Source organism: Scyliorhinus canicula, chromosome 9 (assembly GCF_902713615.1).
Source record: "Scyliorhinus canicula chromosome 9, sScyCan1.1, whole genome shotgun sequence".
Classification (NCBI taxonomy): Eukaryota; Metazoa; Chordata; class Chondrichthyes; order Carcharhiniformes; family Scyliorhinidae; genus Scyliorhinus; species Scyliorhinus canicula.
The window spans coordinates 93,161,707-93,179,733 of NC_052154.1; the positions used below are offsets into that span (position 1 = coordinate 93,161,707).

An 18,027-nucleotide genomic window follows, 5' to 3' on the forward strand; every position below is an offset into this window, starting at 1 on the left:
TACTATAAACAAACCCCATCTCTTTTGGAACTCCTCACTCATCCCCCTCAAAGCAAAATTGCCCTCCACCCCAACAGAATCCACCTGCGACAGATCAACAAGGCGAAGGCTAAAATATCTGTCCCGGTCCCATCTGCAACTCCAACGTCCCAATATGGCCCCAGGGGACTGGGGTCTAAATCCACATGCAAGATCGCCGGCATGGTGCTGGTGAACATTCTGCAAAAGATCTCCAACTTCGGGCAGGACCAAACCATATGTACATGATTGGCAGGGCCCATCCCACACCGCTCACAAGTATCCTCCACCCCTTCCTCCAACCGGCTCATCCTCGACTTCTTCAGATGTGCCCTATGCACCACCATTAGCTGTCTCAACTCCAGCCTTGTGCACGAAGTTGAGGCATTCAGCCTCCGCAACACCTCACACCACAGCTCCTCCTCGAGCTCCACCCCAACTCCTCTTGCCACATGGCCTTAACCCTTCATTTCCATCACCCCTCGCTCCTTCCATTCCATAAACTTAGCATCCATCATCACTAGCTCAAACCCATGGTTCCCTCGGATCGGCATCAGCTTTGACCCCGCCTCCAACCTAAAATACTGCCAAAATTGACTCCATATTTTCAGCTTGGCCACCAACACCCGACTCCCCGAATACTTCCCTGGGGCAAATTGGAGAAGGTGCCATTGCCAGCGCCTGCAACCCTGACCCCTTTCAAAAGCCTGTCTCCATCCTCCATCCTCATGCACAAAGCCTTCATCCTCCTACTCCAGACCTGCACCTTCTCAACGTTCGCCGCCCAATAATAGGTTCGGAAGGGCCAGGCGTCCTCTCTGATGATCCATCCTTCTAATCCTTACCACCTTACTTGTCCGTACAAACGTGAGACCAACCTCTCCACCCCCATAAAAAATAATTGAGGCAGAAAGACTGGCAGGAACTGAAATGAAAATAAAAATCTCGACAAAATGTTCACCTTAACCCCCTGCACCCGGCCTGCCAACGATAGTGGATGGCTATCCCACCTCAGTAAATCCTCCTTGATCCTGCCCACCAGACTTGTGAAGTTCAAATAACGGAGCCGAGCCACCTGCACTCCCCACCCCAACTCCCGCCCCTGGAGCAGACACCACAAAACACTCACTTTTTCCCAAATTTACCTTGTAACCTGAAAAAAAACAAATCTCCTCAGCAGCTCCATTATGGAACATAGAAATTACAGTGCAGAAGGAGGCCATTCAGCCCATCGAGTCTGCACCAACCCACTTCCACCCTATCCCCGTAACCCAATAACCCCTCCTAACCTTTTTGGTCACTAAGGGCAATTTAGCACGGCCAATCTACCTGACCTGCAGGTCTTTGGACTGTGGGAGGAAACCGGAGCATCTGGAGGAAACTCATGCAGACACGGGGAGAACGTGCGGACTCCACACAGACAGTGATCCAAGCCGGGAATCGAACCTGGGACCCTGGCGCTGTGAAGCCACAGTGCTATCCACTTGTGCTACCATGCTGCCCTAAATTCCCCACTGAAGAGCCTAGTTTGGAGATATAAAGCAACAGATCATCCACATACAGGGACACCCTATTCTCCACCCCACCCCCTTCACTTATCCCTCTTCATTTATCAGAGCACCCCTGCACAATAGCAAAGGCCTCTATAGCCAGCGCAAACAGAAGAGGAACATGTGGCACCCCTGCCTCATTTCTCTATTTTTAGGGCACTTATTTTACTTTCCGATGAGAGTCTTTAGTCCGGTTGGTCGGAGGTGCCAAAAATACAACTTTATTGCTAATTATTCACTTGAATACACTTAAGAACCAAATCAAGACTTAGAAACAAAATATCAAACAATACATAAAAGGGCACATGGCAAAAAAAACAGGAAACATAAAACCATAAAAAAATCTTGACTGTGGGAATACAGCCATTGTTTCAGATAATGAATAAACGATTGAACTCTTGTGTCTTGATTGTGGGAATCTAGACATTTTTCAGTGAATGTTTCATACAATGAATTGACCATTGTATTTCAGCGTATTCAGCAATAATAATGTATCAACTAATTAGTTACAGCAAGGTATACAGCTGTGGCATGAGAAACATATTCAGTACTTTTCATGAAACTGCGCACGAAGATGCTGAGCTAGCTTTGATAGACACCAGTCAATATTAAGTAATGGCCAATGTTTGATTAATAAATAATTCTCTAAGTAACAGACATCCATTTGAACAAAACCGTTTAAACACAAACAAACGGATAGATGATTCATGAATTCAGAAAGGCAAGAATTCAGGAACAAGATCTCGGCCACGAGGTCCTACTTTTAAGGGAATTCCTATCTCTGGGCTAATCCTCCATTTACTCTCATTGGTTTCTAATTCTCAGATGAGACCTCCTGGTTTTGTTCACAGCTCGCCGTATACCTTGCTGTAACTAATTAGTTGATACATTATTATTGCTGAATACGCTGAAATACAATGGTCAATTCATTGTATGAAACATTCACTGAAAAATGTCTAGATTCCCACAATCAAGACACGAGTTCAATCGTTTATTCATTATCTGAAACAATGGCTGTATTCCCACAGTCAAGACCTTTCTAATAATTTCATTCATCTGCTCTGCATTCAATTAGCACCTAAAACCATGAATAAATCAATAATCTATCACCATACAATGGAAAGTACCCTGCGTTCATCTCATTAGTGCACGCACACGCCACTGGATCTTTATACATTATTTCACCCACACCACAAGCTTAGACTTAAACCCAAACCTCTTCAACACTGCAAACAAATAGCTCCACTCCCAACAATCAAACGCCTTCTCCACATCCAGTGCCACTACCACCTCCAACTCCCTCCCTTCTGCCTGAGAAGAAGCCTACTTGTGACAATAAGCGAATATTATTATTATATTATTATTATTTGACTACAATTGCCTGCCCTTTACGAACCCCATCTGATTCTCCCCAATCACCTTCGGGAGACAATGCTCCAACTTGAGCGCCAGCACCTTCACCAAAATCTGGGCATCCACATTCAGGTAGAGATATTGATATACGACCCACACCGGGTCCTTGTCCTTTCTAAGCAGCAATGAAATGGATCTCCCATTGTCACCCGCAGTGGCCCCTCAGCCACCACGTCCTCAAACATCTCCTCCAAATGCGGCAGCAGCCTATCCAGAAACCTTTTATAAATTTCCACTGGGAAACTATCTGGCCTCGGTGCCTTAACCGTCTGCATCTTCCCTATCGCCACCCGCACTTCTAACCCCACAGGCTCCTCCAATCCTGCCCTCTTTCCCACCCCCCACCCCCTACTTCGGGACACTCCAACCACCCCCAAAACTCCCTCATGTCTGACTTATACAAATTCTTATAGAACTCCTCAAATGCCTTATTCACCCGCTCTGGTGCCACCAGCAGCTCCCTTGGCCTATCCAGAACCTGAACAATCTCTCTCACCGCCACATGCTGCGGAGCTGGAGCCTTTTCCTTATATTCGTACATGGCCCCTCTCACCCGCCTCAACTGCCGAACCGCCTTTCCCGTGGAATGTAGGTCAAACCACGTCTGTAATTCCTTCCTCCTCACCAGAAGATCCGGAGTCAGATCCTCCATCCATCCATCCATCCACCTCCAAAATTTCCTCTACCAACCACTACCACTCCTGTCTTGCCTCTCTAGTCATCTGAACCTCAAAGGAGATGAACTCGCCACTCACTACTACTTTCAACTTCCCACACCACTGACGGCAAATCCTCGCTGTTCCTATTAAACCCTACATGATCCCCAATCACCATTCCCATTTTAGTGCAATAATTTGGGTCCGCCAGCAACCCCACGTCCAACATCCATGCAGGCCTCTGTGCCAGCCCCTTTTCCAGGACCACATTCACCCAATGTGGAGCATGGTTCGAGATAACAATTGCAGAATAAACTGCCGTCCTCACCCCAGCCAACAGCCTCCTCCCAATGACCAATACATCTGCTTTCAAACTCTACAAATGTGAGAAAACTCTCGCTCGCTTCACCAGTACACCCAGCTCTCGCATGTTCCATGTCACCACCTGTACCGGTCATCTCTCAACCCCGCCCCACCATCATAGCCATTGCTCCCTCCTTCCCCCCACCATCATAGCCATTTCTCTTATCCATCATAGCCACTACTCCGGTACCCACCCAACAGGCGAAACCCAGCCTTACCCCCAGTCACCGTCAGCCACCTACCCCTCTCCCCTTCCCAGAAACTCCCCAGCCACTTTGTCTCCAAACCACCTCACCCTGTATCCTTCCCATTCCCCCCCCCCCCGCCATTCGTACTGTCCATATAGGTTCCAATGGCTGCAAGCCCTCCCCTACCTCTATCCTGTTCACTAGCCAATTTATGTTTGCTATCAAGGTGGCCCCTGCCCCCCCCCCCCCAACACAGAGAAAACCAACACAAAGGCTCCCTTCCAAACTTCCAACACAGTAATTCCTCAAACCCAAAAGATACAAATCCCAACCAATCACCACACAGCCCCAAACCATCCCTTCCCGAAGCTAGCGCTTTTCCAGGAGACACATCCGGAGTGAGACTCATCCAGAGTGGGGGATTGAAACTTGGTAATTTGGTGCAGTGAGGTAAATCAGGGAAGGTAAGTGGAAAATCTAATTCTGCTGTTTTTCAGTTAAAAGTGCAGTGTGTAGCTTAGTGTCTGATTGGTTGAAGCTGCCCCCACCCTAATTGCTGAGAGGCAGTTATCTGTCAATCACCTGAGGCCTGTTTAGGGGCACATTGTATTCTTCTCTTGGAAGTTAAGGTATTTTTTGAGTCATCGATTAGCTGAGGTCTGTATAAAAGAGAGACAGAAAGCGCACTCAGTAAGCTAGCGCTTTTCCAGAAGACACATCCGGAGTGAGACTCATCCAGAGTGGGGATTGCAACTTGGTAATTTGGTGCAGTGAGGTAAATCAGGGAAAGTAAGTGGAAAATCTAATTCTGCTGTTTTTCAGTTAAAAGTGCAGTGTGTAGCTTAGTGTCTGATTGGTTGAAGCTGCCCCCACCCTAATTGCTGAGAGGCAGTTATCTGTCAATCACCTGAGGCCTGTTTAGGGGCACATTGTATTCTTCTCTTTGAAGTTTAGGTATTTTTTGAGTCATCGATTAGCCGAGGTCTGCAGACAGAAAACGCACTCAGTAAGCTAGCGCTTTTCCAGGAGACACATCCTGAGTGAGACTCATCTAGAGTGGGGATTGCAACTTGGTAATTTGGTGCAGTGAGGTAATTCGGGGCAGAGTGTGAGGAGGTGCTTTTTCAGAGGTGCTTTTTAACCCTGGTAAGTGACTGGTAAGTAGTTTTTCTTTTCATTATTTTTATTGTCTAATTTATTTATTTTTATTTTGAAATTGTTGTTGTATAAGTTTACCTAAGGTTTTAAGACATGGCAGGAGATCCCAGACCCGTGTCATGCTCCTCGTGTGCGATGTGGGAGCTCAGGGACACGGTCACTGTCCCTGGCTCTTTCACGTGCAAGAAGTGTGTTCAGTTGCAGCTCTTGTTAGACCGCTTGACGGCTCTGGAGCTGCGGATGGACTCACTTTGGAGCATCCGCGATGCTGCGGAGGTCGTGGATAGCACGTTTAGCGAGTTGGTCACACCGCAGGTGAAAATTAATGAGGGAGATAGAAAATGGGTGACCAAAAGAAAGAGCAAGAGTAGGAAGGCAGTGCAGGTGTCCCCTGCGGTCATCTCCCTGCAAAACAGATATACCGCTTTGGATACTGTTGAGGGAGATGGCTCACCAGGGGAAGGCAGCAGAGGCCAGGTTCATGGCACTGTGGCTGGCTCTGCTGCACAGCAGGGCAGGAAGAAAAATGGCAGGGCTATAGTGATAGGGGACTCGATCGTAAGGGGAATAGACAGGCGGTTCTGTGGACGCAATCGAGACTCCAGGATGGTATGTTGCCTCCCTGGTGCAAGGGTCAAGGATGTCTCGGAGCGGCTGCAGGACATTCTGGGGGGGGAGGGTGAACAGCCAGCTGTCGTGGTGGACATAGACACCAACGATATAGGTAAAAAACGGGATGAGGTCCTACAAGCGGAATTCAGGGAGTTAGGAGTTAAACTAAAAAGTAGGACTTCAAAGGTAGTAATCTCAGGATTGCTACCAGTGCCACGAGCTAGTCAGAGTAGGAATGTCAGGATAGATAGGATGAATGCGTGGCTCGAGAGATGGTGCAAGAGGGAGGGATTCAAATTCCTGGGGCATTGGGACCGGTTCTGGGGGAGGTGGGACCAGTACAAACCAGACGTTCTGCACCTGGGCAGGACTGGAACCGATGTCCTAGGGGGGGTGTTTTCTAGAGCTGTTGGGGAGGGTTTAAACTAATGTGGTAGGGGGATGGGAACCAATGCTGGAAGTTGGAAGGTAGTAAAACAGGGACAGAAGCAAAAGGAAGTAAGGGGAAAAGTGCAAGGCAGAGAAGACATAGTCAAAAATCAAAAAGGGCGACAGTACAAGGTACAGTGACTGAGGGGAGCTCAGTGAATAGACCCAGTAATAACAAAAGGAATAAAACTGGAGATGTTAAGATTCAAAACAGAGGTAAAAAAATCAACATAAGTGTACTTTACCTGAATGCACGTAGTATTCGGAATAAAGTAAATGAGTTGATGGCACAAATCATCGTAAATGACTATGATTTAGTGGCCATTACTGAAACATGGTTAAAGGATGGTCACGACTGGGAGTTAAATATCTGAGGGTATCAAACTATTCGGAAGGACAGAGTGGATGGTAAGGGCACCTCCGCTCTGTTATTTAAGGATGACATCCGGGCAATAGTAAGGGATGACATCGGTGCTATGGAGGATAAGGTTGAATCCATTTGGGTGGAAATCAGGAATAGTAAGGCGAAAAAGTCACTGATAGGAGTAGTCTATCGGCCACCAAATAGTAATGTTATGGTGGGGCAGGCAATAAACAAAGAAATAACTGATGCATGTAGCAATGGTACAGCAGTTATCATGGGGGATTTTAATCTACATGTCGATTGGTTTAACCAGGTCGGTCAAGGCAACCTTGAGGAGGAATTTATAGAATGTATCCGCGATAGTTTCCTAGAACAGTATGTAATGGAACCTACGAGGGAACAAGTGGTCCTAGATCTTGTCCTGTGTAATGAGACAGGATTGATTCATGATCTCATAGTTAGGGATCCTCTCGGAAGGAGCGATCACAATATGGTGGAATTTAAAATACAGATGGAGGGTGAGAAAGTAAAATCAAATACTAGTGTTTTGTGTTTAAACAAAGGAGATTACAAAGGGATGAGAGAAGAACTAGCTAAGGTAGACTGGGAGCTAAGACTTTATGGTGGAACAGTTGGGGAACAGTGGAGAACCTTCCAAGTGATTTTTCACAGTGCTCAGCAAAGGTTTATACCAACAAAAAGGAAGGACGGAAGAAAGAGGGAAAATCGACCGTGGATATCTAAGGAAATAAGGGAGAGTATCAAATTGAAGGAAAAAGCATATAAAGTGGCAAAGAGGACTGGGAAATCTTTAGGGGGCAACAAAAAGCTACTAAAAAAGCTATAAAGAAGAGTAAGATAGAGTATGAGAGTAAACTTGGTCAGAATATAAAAACAGACAGTAAAAGTTTTTACAAATATATAAAACAAAAAAGAGTGGCTAAGGTAAATATTGGTCCTTTAGAGGATGAGAAGGGAGTTTTAATAATGGGAAATGAGGAAATGGCTGAGGAACTGAACAGGTTTTTTGGGTCGGTCTTCACAGTGGAAGACACAAATAACATGCCAGCGACTGATAGAAATGAGGCTATGACAGGTGAGGATCTTGAGAGGATTGTTATCACTAAGGAGGTAGAATAGAATAGAATAGAATAGAACAGTACAGCACAGAACAGGCCCTTCGGCCCTCGATGTTGTGCCGAGCAATGATCACCCTACTTAAACCCACGTAACCCGTATACCCGTAACCCAACAATCCCCCCCATTAACCTTACTTTATTAGGACACTACGGGCAATTTAGCATGGCCAATCCACCTGACCCGCACATCTTTGAACTGTGGGAGGAAACCGGAGCACCTGGAGGAAACCCACGCTTTTTTTTTCTTTAATAAATGTGTTATAGAATTTTTTTTTTTTTTTTAAATTTTCAGGCAGATTTAATTCCTGGAACAGCCACAATACTGCCCATTCAAAATCTGTAATGGGTAAATGCAACATTTTGCCCTGAAGTTTCTATATGTTTTTTAACAAACTCCTGAAAACATTTAACAGAGACACAATCACTGTGCCTTATTGATCACAATCCCCATTAAAACATCCTAATCCATCTCCAATATAAAAGATGGTAGTGATGGGCAAGCTAATGGGGCTAAAGGTAGACAAGTCTCCTGGCCCTGATGGAATGCATCCCAGAGTGCTAAAAGAGATGGCTAGGGAAATTGCAGATGCACTAGTGATAATTTACCAAAATTCACTAGACTCTGGGGTGGTCCCGGTGGATTGGAAATTAGCAAACATGACACCACTGTTTAAAAAAGGAGGTAGGCAGAAATCAGGAAATTATAGGCCAGTGAGCTTAACTTCGGTAGTAGGGAAGATGCTGGAATCTATCATCAAGGAAGAAATAGCGAGGCATCTGGATAGAAATTGTCCCATTGGGCAGACGCAGCATGGGTTCATAAAGAGCAGGTCGTGCCTAACTAATTTAGTGGAATTTTGTGAGGACATTACCGGTGCAGTAGATAACGGGGAGCCGATGGATGTGGTATATCTGGATTTCCAGAAAGCCTTTGACAAGGTGCCACACAAAAGGTTGCTGCATAAGATAAAGATGCATGGCATTCAGGGTAAAGTAGTAGCATGGATAGAGGATTGGTTAATTAATAGAAAGCAAAGAGTGGGGATTAATGGGTGTTTCTCTGGTTGGCAATCAGTAGCTAGTGGTGTCCCTCAGGGATCCGTGTTGGGCCCACAATTGTTCACAATTTACATAGATGATTTGGAGTTGGGGACCAAGGGCAATGTGTCCAAGTTTGCAGATGACACTAAGATGAGTGGTGAAGCGAAAAGTGCAGAGGATACTGGAAGTCTGCAGAGGGATTTGGATAGGTTAAGTGAATGGGCTAGGGTCTGGCAGATGGAATACAATGTTGACAAATGTGAGGTTATCCATTTTGGTAGGAATAACAGAAAACAGGATTATTATTTAAACGATAAAATATTAAAGCATGCCGCTGTGCAGAGAGACTTGGGTGTGCTAGTGCATGAGTCACAGAAGGTTGGTTTACAGGTGCAACAGGTGATTAAGAAGGCAAATGGAATTTTGTCCTTCATTGCTAGAGGGATGGAGTTTAAGACTAGGGAGGTTATGTTGCAATTGTATAAGGTGTTAGTGAGGCCACACCTGGAGTATTGTGTTCAGTTTTGGTCTCCTTACTAAAGTACGTACTGGCACTGGAGGGTGTGCAGAGGAGATTCACTAGGTTAATCCCAGAGCTGAAGGGGTTGGATTATGAGGAGAGGTTGAGTAGACTGGGACTGTACTCGTTGGAATTTAGAAGGATGAGGGGGGATCTTATAGGAACATTTAAAATTATGAAGGGAATAGATAGGATAGATGCGAACAGGTTGTTTCCACTGGCGGGTGACAGCAGAACTAGGGGACATAGCCTCAAAATAAGGGGAAGTAGATTTAGGACTGAGTTTAGGAGGAACCTCTTCACCCAAAGGGTTGTGAATCTATGGAATTCCTTGCCCAGTGAAGCAGTTGAGGCTCCTTCACTACATGTTTTTAAGGTAATGATAGATAGTTTTTTGAAGAATAAAGGGATTAAGGGTTATGGTGTTCGGGCCGGAAAGTGGAGCTGAGTCCACAAAAGATCAGCCATGATCTCATTGAATGGCGGAGCAGGTTCGAGCGGCCAGATGGCCTACTCCTGCTCCTAGTTCTTATGTTCTTATAACTTGAGAGAATAAGAGACCCCGAAAAAAGAAAAAGAGAAGAGAAAAAAGAAAATAGAGTAACACAACCAAAGTCCAAAGTCATTTCAGTCCCAGTCCTTCAGCTTTCATGAACGTCTCCTCCTCCTCCACCATCTCAAAGTAGAAGTCCTTGGAGTTATGTGGAACCCTCAGCTTCACCGGGTAGACCATCCCAAACCTCACATTGCTTTTGTACAACACCGCCTTCGCCCAACGAAAGGCCGCCTGCCTTTTTCCCAGCTCCGCCGTGAAATTCTGGTATATACAAATACCATCTCCTTCCCATCTCACCTCTTATTTCAGCTTTGCCCATCTCAGCACCTTTGCCTTCACCTGATTGCTGTGGAAGTAGATTATCACAGCTCTTGGTGGCTCTTTAATTTCTGCAGGAGCAACCAGTGAGCCCTGTCCAGCTCGTAGAGAGAGGGGTCCTCCTCCTGCCCCATCAACTTGGCGAACATCTCCGCAAAGTACTCTGTCGGCCTCCGGCCCTCCCGCCCCTCAGGCAGTCCGTCAATCCCTAGATTCTGCCTTTGTGACCTGTTCTCTAGCTCCTCCACATTGGCTCTCAGCTCTTTGTTACTCTCCACCACCCTCTGCAGCTCCTCACCCATTGAGGTGAGTTGGCCACTGTGCTGTGACAATGCCTCCTCCAGCCCGTTCAATGCCTCACCTTGCTCCCGCTCCGCCGTAAAGTCTTTGTCAGATCCTCCTTCATCGGGCTAAAACTATCATCCATCCTATCCTTGAGCAAGGTCATCATCTCCTTGCGATACTTGTCAAAGTGCTTGGAAAACAGCACTCTAACTCCCCACCATCACCTAAGCCAGCTTACCCACCATGATGGACGCAGTCCCACTTAGCGATCCTGCCCTCACTTTCGTTCCTCCAGTTTAACTCTCCGCCAAACTCACCGGAGGACGTTTGCTCGTCCAATTTTTTTCCTGTATTGTTCCTGTCTTTTTCAATCGCTCATCTTGGGCTCATGATACTGTGATTACTGTTTCCTAAATGTTATCCTCCTGACAATTAATACACATAATCGGCCTGGTTCCCATGAACCAGTAATGCCTCCACAGTCATTGGACTGGAATTATATTGACAATGAAAATTCTCCTGAATACACATGAAAATTTCTTCCCCCTCTCTGTCATCTACACTTTTATGCCAATCCCTATTTGCATAATTAAACTCCCTTAAAGACCATGGCCGGGATTCTCCGAAGCGGTGGTTAAGTGTTGACGCCGGCGTAAAGACGCGGGAAATGGGAAAGTGAATTATGCCCCATTCTTCATAGTGAGGTTTTGATTGAGGCCCTTCACAGGGTCTACTCCATTCCCTCATGTGCTTGGTTAAGCCTAATTCAGTTCAAGATGTTACACAGGACGCACTTGACCAGGGAAAGGATGAATGGGTTTTTCCCAAATGTTGAGGATACGTGTGATTGCTGCTCTCTTGGCCCGGCTAGCCACACGCATATCTTCTGGTCCTGCCCTAAACTTGTAGGCTGCTGGACTCCCTTCTTTAACACCATGTTGGAGATACTTCATGTGGATTTAGACCAGTGTCCGCTGATGGTCATATTGGGGTGTCTGATTCACCGGTGATTCAGTCTGGGATAGGGGTTGGCGTTGTCGCCTTTGCCTCACTGAGAGCTCGGAGGCAAATATTGCTTGGTTGAAGATCTCAATGCCTTTGCTTCGTTGGGTGACTTAGTCGGGTGACTTCGAGGGATACGGACCCAGGAAGTGTAGAAGATTTTAATTTAGACGGGCATCATGGTCGCACAGGCTTGGAGGGCCGAAGGGCCTGTTCCTGTGCTGTACTTTTCTTTGTTCTTTATTCCTACACTTGGAGAAAGTCAGGTTCACCATCATGGGGTCGGTGGAGACAATCTATCTAAGATGGCAACCATCGCCGTCAGTTGTTAGAGGGTTTAGTTTAGTTTGTTTATTCAAGTTCATTCTGTGTTATTTATTACGACTTTCAGATTTAGTTGTGATTTTTTTTCTGTTATTGTGTTATTATGAAAAAATTCTAATAAGCTTACTTTTAAATTAAAAACTATTAAAAAAACAAAATATGCACTTCATAGAAGTATTATAAAACCAACATAACAGCAAGCCATAAAAGCAAATATTAAGGTAGATGATTAAAAGCTCAGTCAAATAGGTAACTATAAGGTGTTATGACCCCCTGGGAAGTAGGGGAGTGTGCACCATCCGATTCCCATTAATTCATAACGAGTATGAACTCCCCCGGTAATTGGAGGCAGAGCTTCCCCTTAACAGGGAAGGCCCCACAGTTTAAAAACCTGAACTCCAGGTCGGGGAGGGTGACCCTTAGGGGCATGGGAGTTTAGTTGTGCATGTTAATAAATATCTTTCTTTGTATCCGACTCTGCGTCCTATGAGTATTTCACACCTGTCGGATTCTACACTGGCGACGAGGCTGAAGTGGAGTTGCCGCTGGCACCACGTGTTCCACACCGGGACCATTTTGTCTAGGCCGCAAGAGGCCTTATCTTAACTGGCCGAGATGTCTCCTATAGGAAAGCTGGAGGTTTTTGATGTGAGCAACGATGATTGGGCTCAATATATAGAACGTATCCAATATGTTTTTCGGACCAATGCCATAATTGGTCATGACTATCAGACCATAACCCTACTAACGGTGGTTTGCGGGCCAATATATGCACTTATCAAAAGCTTGACACCCCCGGACCCGCCTGACTCCCAGTCTTTTGCAACTTTGGTAGACTTGGTAGAAAACCAATTAAATCCAAAACCACCACTCCTCATTCACTGATTCCGCTTCCACACTGCAACCCAAGCCCAAGATGAATCAAACATTTTGGAGCTTTTAAGGAAGCTGGCTGAGACTTGTGAGTTTAGGCCTACCCCGGACAAACCCCTTTGTGACCGTTTTGTCTGTGGGATCCGGGACGCCGCCATATCGAGGAAGTTGCTGACTGAAAACCAGCTGACTTTGCAGCAGGCAATTGAGATTGCCATCTCCCGCATGAGCACGAAGCTGGGAGTTCATGAGCTTCAAGGGATGGCGGTATTGAATCTGCGGCACCATAGAAGATGCCGTCAAGATGTATCCCAGCCTGAGGACTGGGAGACCCAAGAGATGGCGCAGGGACAAATCTGTGGGGTAGGGGTACCCAGATAGAGGCCCAAGGCCCAGTGGGCCACGCAACGGCCAGCCAGTCTGCCGCTCCTCCAGATCGTTCTGCCCCCTCGAGACAGGGCATACAGTGTCGACGACCGCAGGAAGACCCCTACCATCAACTCCTCAGTATGACGGTACCCAAGTTGCCGCAATCCGAGTGTCTATTTGGTACATGAGCACCCCAACGACATGGAGCTGGATACTGGAGCAGCTGTGTCCGTGATCAGCTGCCGCACATTTGAGGGCTTCCGCGTAGGCCTCCACACATAGACTCTTCGTGACACCAGAGAGCCGTTTAGCAATGAGGGCACCGCCCAGGTACCAGTGACTTATGGGCACAATCCGGTACCCTACCATTGGTGGGTAGTCTGTGGTGGGAGAGCAAGTTTGCTGAGTTGGAACTGGCTGCACCATTTGAAACTCGATGCCGCATGAACCCGCAAGATCCCGAGGGGGTCCGAGCCAGTTTCTTCAAGGTCTTTGCAGATGGACTCGTCACAATCAAATGTCACTCCTCAAATAAGATGGTTCTGTGTGTCTTTGCAGGGACTATAAGATGACAGTGAACCATGATTCCTATTGGAACCGAAAACCGGTCCCCCGCATCGAGGACCTCCATGCAAAGCTGAGTGGAGGAGAAATGTTCACATGTCCTTTCTATAATAGGGTGGCCAAAACTGAACACAGTATTCCAAGTGTGGCCTTACTAATGTCTTGTACAACTTCAGCAAGACGTCCCAACTCCTGTATTCAATGTTCTGACCAATGAAACCAAACATGCCAAATGCCTTCTTCACCACCCTGCCCACCTGTGACTCGACTTTCAAGGAGCTATGAACCTGTACTGCTAGATCTTTTTGTTCTATAACTCTCCCCAACTCCCAACCATTAATTGAGTAGGTCCTGCCCTGATTCGATCCACCAAAATGCATCACCTCACATTTATCTAAATTAAACTGCATCTGCCATTCATCATCCACTGGCCCAATTGATCAAGATCCCAGAATCCTAGATAACCTTCTTCACTGTCCACTATGCCACCAATCATGGTGTCATCTACAAACGTACTAACCATGCCTCCTAGTGGGGCGGCACCATCGGGAGAGTGGTGCAGTTGTGTACACTTGTACAAGAAATAAAATATCATCAAGAGGTATGATGCCTCTGGCTCTTTGTTCAGCGATGCGAGTTGACCACCAATCCCATGCCTGATTCCCCCCCCCCCCCCAGACATGGGGTCCTCGTTTTGGGCACAGTTCTTGTTTTTGGCCTCTCCCGCTATTCCCTAGCCTCATCTCACTCGAGTAAAATGAGGCCACTGAATCATACCAATTTGTGGGGCCTTGGGGACCAGTCTTGCCCACACTTCGAGAGTTTTTCTGAAGTGGGGAGCTGAACTTGCCAGCAAGCCCGCCACCTCCGAGATCAGGGCGCCATTTTGAAAGGGTGCCCTGATTTCTAAGTGAGCTTATGGGTCCCCTACACACCCCCACCCATGGACAATGCCACCGCCCGCAGACCTGGCCATCACCTATCCACACCAGCCCCGACGTGAGCACGCCCTGCTATGGAGTCACTGAGGGCACCCCCTTTCAGCCCCCCCCCCCCCCCTCAAGCCCTCCTTTCAACCCCCAACTTATATGACCCCCATTCATACCCCCAACCCATTATAATTTCCCCACCACTTTCATGGACATGGCCTCCTCAGGCCCTTGCCCTTGGCAGTGAAAACCTGGAACTGCTAACCTGGCATCAGGGCAGTGACACGGCACTACTCTGTCCTATCCCCGACTACCTGAGAGTCTCCATTGGCCTCCCAGAACCCCAGAATGGCCATCACACCCGGTCTGCATTTGTGGAAACCAATACTAATCTTGACTCGCAAGCAGTTTTTCATTCAACATGAAGACCATTTTGGGTTCTGCCACAATGCACACGGCGCAATGAGACCAGCGCCAGCACAGCAAGGTTGCAAAATTGTGCCCATTGTCTTTTTTTCCTCTCTATATTTGCCTTGTTAGGATTTTAACTCATGAGCTGTAAGTTGTAGCAGAAATACTTCTGCTTCGAGGAATATTTCTTTTAACATAGAGATACAAAACAGTTACTGCAGGGAAATGCACCATTCAACCTAATTAGCTCTTGTCAATCTTTGCCCTCAGCACACACAAACATAAAATAAGGGGTAAAATTCTTAAAGGGATGCAGGAACAGAGGGACCTGGGTACATATGTGCATACATCATTGAAGATGGCAAGGCAGATAGAGAGAGCAGTTAATAAAGTGTATTGTATTCTGAACTTTATTAATAGGGCCATAGACTACAAGAGGAAGAGGGTTATGCTGAGCTTATAAAAGACACTAGTTAGACCTCAACTGGAATATTGTGTATAGTTCTGGGTGCCACACTATCGGAATAATGTGAATATATTGGAGAGCATGCAGAGGAGGTTTACAAGAGTAGTTCCAGGGATGAGAAACTTCTCCATGAGAGAAGAAGGCTGAGAGGAAATTTGACAGAGATGTTGAAAATCATGAGGGGCTGGACAGAGTAGATGGGGAGAATCTGATCCCGCTTGTAAAAGGATCAAGAACAAAAGGGCACAGATTTAATATGATTTGCAAAAAAAGAAAATGTGATGTGAGAAAAACTTTTTCACAAATGAGTGGTTTGGTCTCGAATTCTCTGCCTGGAAGTGTGGTGGCGGTGGGTTCCATCCAGGAATGTACAGGGGTACGGGGAAAAGGCTGGAGAATGGCATCAAGTCATAGTGTTTGTTTGGAGAGCCAGTACAAACACGATTGGCCAAAAGGCCTCACCGATCTGTAACAATTTTCATATTCAGAGAGAGGTGTTAATATCTGTAATTCAGTAGTCCTAATCACTCTGCCATTATGTCTAACAGAGCATGTGCAGAGGCCTGGGCACGAGGCGGATGGAAAGCCGAGAATGAAGAGCGAATGCAGTGGGAAACGAGTGAACGAAAGAAGATCCAGGACAGTCTTGATGCTCTGTCAGCAATCAAGAGGAAAGCCAAAGAGAAACGTAGACTCCAAGAAATGGAAGAAAGAGGTAGAAACTGAGTTGATGCATCTTTAAAGGAGCTGCATATTTTTCATTCTTCAGACTCCATTTATCAAAACAGTTAAACTGTGGAGTGCTAACTGGTGTTTCTTTAGTGCAGCAGGAATTACGGCACTATGATTCTCTTCTTTCACTAATATTTGCGGCCTCACAGCACCAGCAATCCGGGTTCAATTCTGGCCTTGGGTGACTGCCTGTGCGAAGTGTCACCGTGACTGCGTGGGCTTCCTCCAGCTGCTCTGGTTTCCTCCTATAGTCTAAAGATGGGTAGGTTGGGTGGATTGGTCATGCTAAAATTTTCCCTTAAGTGTCCAAATATGTGCAGGTTAGGTGTGGTTACAGGGATGGAACGGGGGAGTGGGCCTAGATGGGGTGCTGTTTCAGAGGGTCAGTGCAGACCTGCTGGGCCAAGTGGCATCCTTCTGCCACTATAGGATTCTGTAGGAATTCCATGGACACTATGGGGAATTCAGAAAGTTTATTAATTATTAAAAAGGCAACAAGTTGGGGCAGCACGATGGTGCAGTGGTTAGCACTACTGCCTCACGGTGCCGAGAATCCAAGTTCGATCCTGGCCCCAGGTCACTGTTCATGTGGGGGGGTTTGCACATTCTCCCCGTGGCTGCATGGGTCTCACCCCCACAACCCCAAAAGATGTGCAGGGTAGGTAAAAGGTAGCTGCGCTAAATTGCCCATTAATTGGGAAAAATATAATTGGTACTGGGGGGGGGGGGGGGGGGGGGGGGGGGGGTAATGGGGTGGGAGGAATGCGGGGGGGGGGGGTAATGGGGCAGGAGGAATGCAGGGGGGAATGGGCGGGAGGGGAAATGTAACAAGTCAGAGATATAAAAAGCAAAGTGTCAATTATCAGTAATTAGCAATAAGTAACAGTAAGAGGAGAAATCTTAGCTTTACAATTGAACAGACGTCTCACCACCAGGATGCGAAGTGATGGCTCCAAAGCCCTATTCAACCCTCTCTGAATATGGCTTGAGTACCCCTTTTTTTAGACCTTAAAGATATTGAAAGTTCACCTTAGTCAATTGTTGGAAATTGGACAATTAGTCTATAACTTGTCAATAATGAAATCAGAGCTGATTTTTATCTAATTATGCACCATGTCTCAGCTTTAAGACAATGGCTTCTTAAGCTATACTCCTTGAGTTAGCCCAAAGTGTCCACCAATAATTGGTTAACATGGCTGTTTGTCATTTAAAGTTATGATATTTTGAATCGGATCCTATTCACTCCTTCAGTTAAGGTTAAACAAGTACTAACAAGTTCATGTTATTTTATTTTGTCATGATCTGGGAAGAGAGCATCTTACAATTCTCACGACATTTTAAGAATATGTCTCAGCACGATAGCACAGTGTGTAGCACTGTTGCGTCACAGCACCAGGTCCCAGGTTTGATTCCCGGCTTGGGTCACTGTCTGTGCGGAATCTGCATGTTCTCCCCGTGTCTGCGTCGGTTTCCTCCGGGTGCTCCGGTTTCCTCCCACAAGTGCAGAAAGATGCACTGCTAGGTAATTTGGACATTCTGAATTCTTCCTCTGTGAATTCGAATAGGCGCTGGAATGTGGCGACTCGGGGCTTCATGTGTTAATTTTACAATGTTTGTATAATTCTAAAAGTTAGAAACTTTTTGTGTTCCAGACTAGGTTATTAGTTCCAGACTACATTATTAGCCTCTCTATCATATCTATTAATGAATTACTAATTCTTTAATTGTCTCAGAGTTAAGGCTGATT

General features: G+C 46.4%; 1 protein-coding gene across 19 annotated transcripts in view; it reads left to right on the forward strand.

Moving 5' to 3' along the window:
* The window catches only part of dnaaf1 (dynein axonemal assembly factor 1), a 176,868-nt gene that overhangs the window by 119,546 nt on the left and 39,295 nt on the right, over positions 1–18,027 (forward strand). For all 19 annotated transcript variants that reach the window (XM_038807180.1, XM_038807185.1, XM_038807189.1 and 16 more), the window contains one exon: positions 16,097–16,263. In XM_038807180.1, coding sequence (XP_038663108.1) covers positions 16,097–16,263 — 167 coding nt within the window. The remainder of the gene's footprint in view (positions 1–16,096; positions 16,264–18,027) is intronic.